The 11120-nt window shown below is 41.1% G+C and overlaps 1 protein-coding gene across 1 annotated transcript in view; it reads left to right on the top strand.

Annotated features, from left to right (window-relative positions):
• The window catches only part of slco5a1b (solute carrier organic anion transporter family member 5A1b), a gene marked incomplete at its 5' end in the record, with an annotated part of 168472 nt that overhangs the window by 5519 nt on the left and 151833 nt on the right, over positions 1–11120 (top strand). The window contains one exon of the mRNA XM_079238112.1: positions 1836–1886. Within this exon, the coding sequence (XP_079094238.1) occupies positions 1836–1886 (51 nt within the window). The remainder of the gene's footprint in view (positions 1–1835; positions 1887–11120) is intronic.

The following is an 11120-nucleotide window of genomic DNA, read 5'->3' as shown; positions in this document are numbered from 1 at the left end:
CAATTTTATTTGTATAACGCTTTAAAAGATACTCAAAAGCAATAACAATACAAATAAGATTCCATAACAGTCAAAAACTAAAACATACATAACCAAGAGTTAGATAAATATGTAGTGATGTCATAGATTTGAGGGGTTTTCTCCTTCTCTCTGCACTTTACACTAATATGTTTTAAGGCTGCATTCTGACTTTTGATGGATATATAAAATGATTACGGTGCGGCTCACTTGTCATTTAATCTCTTCGCAGATGAATAAATAAAACGTAATTAAACCATTGGCTTCATTCCTTCAAGGTGACGTCTGAGTCATTGCCGCTCTCCTCTCGGCAGCAGCATTGTGTCTGACGCAAGCGGACAGATGGCATTCTGGGAAATGCAGTGCCGTTAAAGGTTGTGTGCGCTGCTCTTTGCTCACTTGTGGGTGAAGTTGGATTTAAATCCCTCGGCGTCGTCCTCGGTGCGACACCGCGACCTATTTCACGCTCTGCCGATGAAAGCAGAGAGCAGAGAGCAGAAAGCTCCGGGAGGCAGCAGAAGTCCAAACGTGGTACGAGCGTCTTCCAAATCCTCCACTTCCACTTGGCCGAACAAAAACCTTTTCGCTCTTATTCTTACTCAAATCTACGGAAGCGCATTGCATTCACTGGATAAAAAAAAATAGACCCTGTTTCTCGTAATTACGACATCCTGATCTCGTAATTACGAGATCAGGATGTCGTAGTTACAAGAAAAAAAGAGGTCTATTTTTTTTCTTATCCAGTGAATGCAATGCGCTTCCATACAAATCCTCTTAGTAGCACTTTTTTTATTAATTTTTTAAAGAAACTTTAACTTTAACTTTTTTGGCTTCTATAAAACATAAACATGTTTAGTTTATAATCTAATACATTTATACTGATAATAAACATAGCTATATGTATTTATTTAGTTACCTGGGCCAGGTTCAGCCTGGTTGAAAGCAAAAAAAAAACTCTGGGGAAAAATTTAAACTGTTTTGTAACGTGCAGAAATAATCTAATTTAATAACAAACAAAGGCAGTAAAACTATAAATATGTTTATATATTATATATATATTTGTTTTTTATGAAGGGATTTTTATGCAGCCCCGAATCAGACGTGTACTGAATATCCGGGTAAACACGAGTCGAGCTTGTAGCGAATGACTTCACTGGTCTGTCTTTCGCGAGAGACACACTGCATTCTGGGTAAAGGAGGTTGAGAGAGACGTAGCTCGGAGCTCAAAGGTAAACGAGTCTGCTGTTCACAACAAGATTCATGCAAACCTTTGAACGTTTTCTGCTTTTTATCTAATCTAAAACTTTGGTGGCACAACATTCTGTGATTTTCCAAGAGAATCACAGAATGTTGTGAGACACAAGTAAAACTGATCTCTCTCTGTCTCTCCCTCTCCCTCTCTCTCTCTCTCTCTCTCTCTCTGTTGTTTCTCTCTCTCTCTCTATCTCTCTCTCTCGTCTCCATGGTGCAGTAAACAAACATTCAGGTCGGTGAGCAAACAGAAGATTTTCCCCCAGCAGTTATGACTGTGACATTAATAAATAACTTTGCTACAAGAACAAACACCAACCTTTACTTCCATCCAAAGCAGGTCCACACATGTCTGTCCATCAGTGTGAAGAAGTGTTTAAATTAATAAAATATCTGCAGCTTTTTAGAAACGGTGTCCTTGGTTCTTTAGATAATCCGCAGAACACAATGTTTAACAGATTAATGAGGGATGAATGCTTTGGTTGAACTAATATTTCTTATTTTGTTGACAGCTAGTCAACCTGCTAAACCGTGTGTTTTTGTTTTTTGTGTTTTTCTGCAAACAGGTTGCCTGTTTGAGAACGAGCTGTGTTCACCGTATGAGATCTGCGTCAATGGTAAGAAATATGACACATTTTTAAAAGCTTTATTTGACTCCACCAAGTATTCCAGTACATTTATCCAGATCATTTTTCAACATATCGTATAGAAGTCTATTTTTCATGTGTTAAAGCTGCATTCTCTCTCCTGACCACCAGGAGGCGACTCCTCTGGTTGTATAGAAGTCTATGATAACACACTTTGTTGTTTTTCATAATCTGAGCCAGGGGAAGCATGTAGATGTTGAACAGAAGAGGCCCCAGTATTGAACCTTGGGGAACACCACATGTCATCCTAGTCAACTCTGATGTGTAATTAGTTACCGACACAAAGTATTGTCGGTCCTTCAAGTAGGATTCAAACCAGTTAAGTGCTGCGCCAGAGAGTCCTACCCAGACTTTCAGTCTGTCTAGTAGTATGTCATGATCAACCGTGTCGAATGCAGCACTGAGATCCAGTAATGCTGAGACTGAGATTCTGCCACTGTCTGTGTTTAAGTGGATGTCGTTGAAAACCTTAACAAGAGCCGTTTCAGTACTGTGGTGCTGACGAAAGCCGGACTGGAAGACATCAAAACTGATATTTTCGGCCAGGAAGTTGTTCAGCTGTTGAAAAAACACTTTTTTCCATTATTTTACTTAAGAATGGGAGGTTTGATATTGGTCTATAGTTTTTAAACATTTGAGTCTAAACTAGCCTTCTTTAGAAGTGGTTTAATAACTGCAGTTTATTATGCAGCTTGTGGGAAGATACCTGAGAGAAGGGATGTGTTTACAATTTGTAAAAGATCAGCGGTCATGGAGTGTGAAATATTTTTGAAAAAGTGTGTTGGTAGAATATCCAAGCAGCAGGAGGATGTGTTCAGATGTTGTATAATGTCTTCTAGGCTTCTTTGGTTAATTGAGTGAAATTGTGTCATGATATTTGAATGGATGCTATTTAAAGATGGGGACAACACATATCCTGCGGTTGGTGTGGAGCCACCGACTGCTTGTCTAATTTTCTGAATTTTATCAGCAAAATAGGAGGCAAATTGGTTGCATGCCCAGGTGGATTGGAGCGTAGCCGTTACCGACACCGGAGGGTTTGTTAGCCTGTCCACGGTAGCAAATAAGGCGCGTGTATTGTTATTGTTTTTGGTTATGATGTCAGAGAAGAAGACCTGTCTTGCATTTCTAAGTTCCAAATTATAATTGCGAAGTCTCTCTTTATAGATACCACAGTGAACCTGGAGATTTGTTTTTCGCCACCTGTGCTCAGCTTTCAGACACTCTCTTTTCTCTATTCTGACCAGTGTGGCTTTTCTCCAAGGGGATCTTTTCTTACCCGAGACAACCTTCACCTTAGTGGGTGCAATGGCGTCAATAACATTTTAAACTTTAGAATTGAAGCCATCAACAAGCTCATTGACTGAGATGCAAGAGAGGACTGGTGTGGAGCAGAACTTCTGAATAAATAGTTCACTGGTGTTTTCAGTGATGTAACGCTTTGTCACAACCTTGGTTTGGACATTTGTGTGCAGGGAGATTGCACTCTCAAAGAAAACACAGGAATGATCAGAGAGTGCAACATCCGTCACAGCAACCTTGGAAATGTCCAGACCTTTGGTGATGATTAGGTCTAGAGTGTGCCCCTTATTGTGGGTGGGACCTGTTACATGCTGAGTCAAGTCATAGTTATCAAGGACACCACATAGCTCTATAGACCCTCTGTCCTGGGGATTATCAACAATGACAACACAATCAAAATCAATACAGATTATAGACAGTATTTAGGTGGTCTGTAAATGCTGAGGAATAAAACTTGAGTGGAATTCAGAGCCACATATTCAAAGGTAAAATTACCAAAAGACATCTGCTTGCATTGAAGAGACTCATTATATAAAATTGTAACTCCACCTCCTTTCTTATGCGCTCTTGTTTCACTCATGAAACTGAAGTTGGGAGGTGTTGCTTCAATAAGAACAGTTGCACTGTTATCTTGGTCTAACCAAGTTTCGGTTAAAAACAAAAACAAGTTTGTGCCTAGTAATGTAATCATTGATTAAAAATGTTTTTCCTGACAGAGACCTGACATTTAATAAAGCTAAGTTTAATGTGTTTAAAGCTCTATTTGCCCAATTTATTTGGACAGGCTGACAAGGAATGAATGTTAAATTGGATACATTTGCAGATTTACTAATGTTTCTTCGCAGCCTCACCTTTCTTTTTCAGGATAGGAATTGAGAAGGCTAGTTTAAATTTAGTAAATTATGGTAATTTAGAGTCAAACAGACCATAAAGCAGGGGATGCTTTTGAGGCGGGGCTACAAGGTGATTGACAGGTTGCTACCACAGCGTTGTCCGGTTCCCGAGTTATCCGTGTTTTTGTCTTTGACCTTTTTAACCCTTTCACCGTGTTTTTTTTCTTCTGTTTGTGAAAGTCAGTTGTCACATTTTGGTCGACCTATAAATGTCCTTGGAGTTCGGTCGGACTTTACTCCGCCCTCTCGTGTCATGCCTGGTTGCAAAAAAGAAACCAAGATGGCGTCGAACTTGAGGCATAAAAGCTTCCATCCCTTGTTGTTTCTGACATCTGGCACCTCCTCATCCTGTCCGAAATCTTGAACCTGTAGGGTTTGTTTCTTCTGTATTAATGATCACAGTTGGCGGGACATTTGCTAAATCAGAGTGCGTGCAAGTGAGCAGAAATATTATTATTATTATTATTAGACTTGCCTCTTTAGAATAAACTGCAGGATTTTGTAACTCTCAACCACATTTAAATATGAAGCCACACTCGGCCGCGGTTCCCTCTGGCATCAATTTTAAAAAAGGAAACCCCTGCTGAGAATCAACCCAGAATCATAAAAAAAACCTTAAAAACATGAAAGTCGTTCCATGAATATAATCAGCAGGCCTTTCCTGGAAACACTCTTATCTGTAACTCCACTCGGTCAGGCGGCTGATAACTGGGTTACTCCCCAGAGTTTGTGCTCTAACCTCTTTTTTGTTGTTCTATGTTTTTATTTGTTTACTGGCTTCAACATCTCTGCAGGATTCAAAGCAAAGACAGAGAGCCAACAACAAAATCTGTGTAATCTAATCAAGCGAGTAAATGGTCCGTTAGGAGGCACAGGTGGCCGTGCCGTCGGGTACTCAGCTGGCCGACTGTGTTTCTCACCTGCGTCCTGACTTGTGTTTGTTTTGACTTCATTAGCTCGGTCGTTTCCCTGTGTGCGCCCGGTGTCCTTTAGAAACAAAGCACCACGCGGGTCGAGTTCTGTGAGAAAATCATGATGTCAGCCGTGAGTTTTATTTATAGCCAAGCTCGTCTGTGTTGTGACTGCTTCAGGTGACCTTGTTTCACTTCAGTGAGAAAATAAATAAATACATAGTTGTATGTATTTTATTTCTACTCATTTTATATATATTTTATATTACATTTTTAATATTTATATATATATACATTTACCTTTTTTTATTATATTTTTATATTATATTTTTATATATACATTTACAATGTTTCTATTATTTTTGATATATATATACATTTACAATTTATTTATTTATTTGATATCATATTTTTCTAATTTTATATATATATATACATTTACAATATTCACAATTTTACAATTGTATTTATAAATAATTATTTGTTTGTTTATTATATTACCGTGGCCAAGACCACATGAAGGGGTCACAAGTCAAAAACGTAACGGGTTGTAGGTGCTAAACCAGGGAACAGGTTGTCTTTCTAGGGAAATACCAAATAGCTTCACTTCTAATCCTTAATTTAAAGTCTTATATCTATCGTTGGATGAACTGCTCTCATCTAAAGCAAAAAAAAGAGACGACGTCAATTTGCATAAATGGGGGGAAAAATTGCAAAAAAAGAGAAAATGCAAAGTGGAAACTGAACATACTTTTAATCTTTTCTCCTGAAGGCTTGGTAACTGTTGTCAGACGGCAGCTAAACGCAGTGAGAGGAATTTAGTTTATTTTTGTCTCACTGCCTTTCGGTCAGTAAATATAATTTGCCGCTCTGCTTCTGTTCCTCGGCCATTAAAAAGCTCCTAGTTGGGTGGTTGTGTTGAAACGGTACTGGCCCTGACCTGGTCAGAACCTAGGGGGAGCGCCTACTCCTTACGCCAGCCGTGTAAGGAGGGCCCGTATTAGAACCCTGAGGTTTCCCTCTCAATTTGCTTTTCGATTACAATTTATAGAGACAATGACGGATGTTAAAAACCCCATTCGTTCAGTTTCCCCGTGGCCTACCTGCACTATTGAGCCACGTCTCCACCGAACTGTTTCCTCTAATAGGAAAGGAAGATGAACCGTTTTACACACGGTGCAACCCAAACGATTACTTACATTTGTCTGGATCTGAAAACGAGGCGGGATCGTGCTGGATTGTGTTCCCTGGTCAATGGCCTCGGCCCGGTGTTACCTTCTTCATCTCGAAAAACCTGGAAGTTATCTTATTCCATTAAACGGGAGTACCCATTGAGTAGAGTTCTACACTCTTATTTGAGAGTATACATTTTATTTCAACAAGAGTTATTATACACACAGTACCATAACTGATTCTTTTTTTGTCTTGGAGGAATTCCCCGCAGCGCTTAAGGGTCAGTTCACCAGTATCATATGTTTAAAAAGCTACAAGAGCAAAAGTCACATTGTAATTCATCAACCGTTTCTTTTTTGTCTTGGAGAAAATCCCCTCAGCTCTTAGAAACAGTTACCAGTAATTACAAGTGGGAAAGTCTCGGTTTGATTTCTCAAACCGAGTGGTTCCATCTCAGGGACAGAGCCCAAGAGGAACTGAAGAAGTGCGCAGTTATCACAGTATATATAGGCAAGTGTGTGGGAAGATCTCTGTCAAGACATAGTGGGAGTAACAGGTGCATGTGACAATCTGCTTTGACCTTGGTCACACGCTCAATAGCGTGTTTTTGTGGTTGCAGCTGCAAAAGCTACTCAAGATCAGCTGATAAACAACAGGACCATATTTAGACCCGTCTTCCGTCTACAACAGGATACTATCCACTATGACCATATATAAATGTCATTAAAATGTCATAAAAATAACAGGAATGTACTACAGCGTATTTAAGCACAATTTCACTCAAAACAATTAGCATAATGCAGCATGATAAAGAGACTATTTCAGTCAAAACCATTAGTTATAATGCATAAAGAGAAAATGAAAAGAACTTAAAATGAAAAATCAAAGAAAAGAGAAGAACTCGTACTTTACATAACCCAATCCTCAACAGTGTTGCCTTGTTCCCTCAGCTCTGATGTCCCAGCTGTTATTTGAGGGATAATTTACTTCACTGCTGTTTTTTTCGTGACAAGGAAGTGATCCGACTCTTTCCACTTCCTGTCTATATATATATATATATTTATATTTCAGTCTGAATAACGCAGCGGCGCTAATCAGATTAGTCCTCCCACACAGCTCTGGGATCAGCTAGTCCTGTTAACTGTTATAATCGTCACGCTGGTGTGTATTCTGACCACTCAACAGTGCCGCAATAAATCACATTGAAGGTCAAAGACCTCTTTTCTGGGAGGAAACATGACACATTTTGTGTGAGCGGAGTGCAAGAGGAAGAATAATTATCTGAATCTGTACAGTCACTCACTCTCCGAGTGTTACCAGGACTAAAACACGCAGAAGGCTTAACTGTTGGCAACATTATTTCTCTCCCGATCTCTAATCGACACCGTATACGTCTTTGGTAGCAACCTGTCAATCACAGTAAGCCCCGCCCCTAAAGCATCCCCTGCGTTATGGTCTGTTTGACTCTAAATTACCATAATTTACTAAATGAACATCATGCTGTATAGAAGAAGGCTTGAAACTAGAGATTGAGACATAAACTCATGTTTACAATGTTTACTGAGGGAATAAATTAAGAGAGAAGTAAAGTCATTAGGCTCGTTCGAAATGAGCCAGTTCTGCGCAGAATCGATCGGCGGTGATCGGCGCGCAATGCATGCCGGTTAGATTTGTGTCCGACTTGCTCTGACGTCATGCACACGTGATCAACGATACTCTCACGAGATCAAGCCGGCCGTCGATTTCAGATTCAGGCGCCGCAGTAGCTCTCCACGGACTGCGTGGCCCAGTGCATGATGGGAAACGCCTGTCTCTCACCAAATCAGAGATCTGATTGGCTCTTAGATCTGACAGCAAACACCACGTGTTGTAGAAAATCCTTATTTTATGTGTAGTTCTAATACTTAACACTGGATTGTTGACTATTCATCTCATGTTTAATCTTAAAACATATCTTGTGTGGTTGACAATACAAAATCGTATTTATATAACACACATCCAAATGAGTAGTAATGTATTTCACAGGCAGACATAAAAAGAACAAAGGATACAGCTACACATACATTTCTTCGTAAATATATATTTACAAACACATGAATGAATCCAAACGTGATCTGTAAACTACAAGTAGACAAAAGTTCGGAACTAACAGGAAGTCATTTTTTCTGTGACTTCCTGTGTTTACTTTGAAGGCAGCTGAAAACTGTCCAACTTGATTGCAGTTTATTGACAACGCCTCCTGCTGCGGCCGCTGCTCTCTCTGGATTCCAGGTGAGGCGCAGCTCTAACAAACGAGCCTATTTATATAGACTTATATACAACCAGAGGAGTCGCCCCCTGGTGGTCAGTATAGAGAATGCAGCTTTAACACATGAAGCATATACTTCTATTCAACCAGAGGAGTCGACGCCTGGTCTTCAATACAGAGAATGCAGCTTTAACACATGAAGCATATACTTCTATACAACCAAAGGAGTCACCCCCTGGTGGCCAGGAGAGATAATGCAGCTTGAACACATGAATCATATACTTCTATACAACCAAAGGAGTCGCCACCTGGTGGTCAGTAGAGAGAATGCAGCTCTAACACATGAAGCATAGACTTCTATACAACCAGAAGAGTCGGCCCCTGGTGGTCAGGAAAGAAAATGCAGCTTTTAAGACACTTACATGTTGGCTTTACTCAACAGAACCGGAGGTTTCCGCCTGAAGCCAAATAACACCGTGCTCCAAAGCTTGTCTTTTGAATGTCCGGTAGAGGTTGTCAGGCCATATAATATAAGAAATGTATAGCAGGCTGTGTGAACCAATCAGGTCTGAGTATTTACTGTAGCCAGCAATAGCAAACAGAAGTTGGGAGACGAAAACCAGAACTGGATTAAGCTGAAAAGGTGGAAGCGCCACATCCTGTCAATACTCGTCTGGATGTGGTTTTCACCCAATAACCTGGCGGCGCTGGCTGCTTTTGGTGGAGCTTTACTCATTCACCTTTCAAAGAGCATGAAACGCTCCCCTCGGATCTCACAGCCATTGTTCTCACCCACCGTGTGTCTGAGCCGCTTCAATAGGTGCTGTCAAACGGCCCCTCGCACACAATGCCTGTCTGGTGTGCTGGTGATTGTCCGCTCAGACTATCAGGACACACAGCAGGTCAGATTGCAGTAGGGGGCTTTAATCTGTTGGCAGAAGAAGAACAAATAAATAGAGTGACGTTGTTCAGCTGAGGACATTTTCTCTCGCTTTCTTTCCTCAACAAACGAAAGGGAGGTTGTGACAGCTAGAAAAAATATCTCAATACTCAGAGGAAAGTGGTTCTTGGAAGACTTTTAAGCGCTTTTTACACTTGACTCCTGGATGCACACGACACAATATTATAATATTATTGAAAAAAATAATTTAAAAACACTGTCGGTTAAAAACTTCAACATGCTATTTTTTTTGTGAAAATCAGACCTTTGGGTCTGCAAAGTGAAGCCAAAGTGCCATAAACCTGCTTTATATTTACTTTCCACAAGGGGGCGACTCCTCTGGTTGTATAGATGTCTATGCTTCATGCGTTAAAGCTGCATTCTCTCTACTGACCACTAGGGGGCGACTCTCTACTGACCATCAGGGGGTGACTCCTGGTACTCAGCAGCATGCATACAGGTAGTTCCGTTAGCTTTTTAAAAACACACCGTCAAAACCAATAAAAGTGTGCAAAACTGATACCGCCCCACAAGAAAGTCACAGGACTCATTTCCATCGTGGTTCCTGTCATTAGTAGTTATTGTAGAGGTGTGCATGCTCGTGGAGATGGTGGACAACGGCATTAATAATTAGGACAAAATGCATCAATATACCAAGAAATCATTTGAGATTGGGCATTCTCACAGGCATTATTCTGACTAAAGTACACACTTCCTATGATACTAAAACTGCTCCATGAGATGAGGTACATACGACCCTGCCGACACAACGTTATCTAAAAGCCAGTGTTTCAGTTTTGCGGTGAACCCGACTGGATTTGTAATCTTTCTGAGAGAGTATCTCCTGGCTCCCTGGCTCCTCAATGGTGGAATGAGCTCCCCATCGACATCAGGACAGCAGAAAGTCTCAAACAGTACATCTTTTGCCGCAAACTAAAAACACATCTTTTTCAACTATACCTTGAATAAAGAAAGTAGCACCGTAGTATCACTTAAATGGCACTTTTCTTATAGCACTTTGTAGTTCGGCTTTCTTGAAGAAATTGTACTTTCCTGATTCTTGTTCTTCTGACTTTGGTTGAATGCACCTATTGTAAGTTGCTTTGGATAAAAGCGTCAGCTAAATGAAATGTAATGTATCTGAAATAACTCAAGCACTATCTGCGTACGCAGCAGCCTCTGCAGCAAATCATCCGTGAGCATTGGTGGCATGTATACAAACCGTGAGAGTCGGAGCCGGCTCCTGACATGTATGAGGGAAAGCCTTTCCTCAGCCCTGCAGAGCAACTCCCCGGTGCCATCGATCTTGCGAGAGTGCGCTCTGTGAGGGATGATGGGACTTGTGCGGTGGGTCCCCGAAGGCAACAGATCCATTAAGATGTCTTAATCCAGTTCATTAGGCTGGACTCGCTTTGCTGCTTTCAGTCGGCATGTCTCAACAACGCAGTCCAGGCATGCACGACAACACGGTGTCCGAAAGGGATTCAACTCCAGCTGCTCTTACCCATCGACGTGCCATCCTCGAGCACTTTAGCACACGCAATGTTGACTAGTTATCAACATGGCGTAGTGGCCTCACAGCAAGAGGGACCCGGGTTCGGATCCTGGTCTGGGTGGTCCCTCTGTGTGGAGTTTGCACGCCCTGCCTGTGTCAGCATGGGTTCTCTCCGGGTGCTCTGGCCCTTTCCCACAGTCCAAGGACATGCAGCTCAAGTTAATTGGACTCTAAATGTCCCG

The sequence above is a fragment of the Taurulus bubalis genome (assembly GCF_910589615.1).
Source record: "Taurulus bubalis genome assembly, chromosome: 1".
Lineage (NCBI taxonomy): Eukaryota > Metazoa > Chordata > Actinopteri > Perciformes > Cottidae > Taurulus > Taurulus bubalis.
Note: the sequence above shows the minus strand (reverse complement) of the source record. Positions and strands in the feature narration are given on the sequence as shown.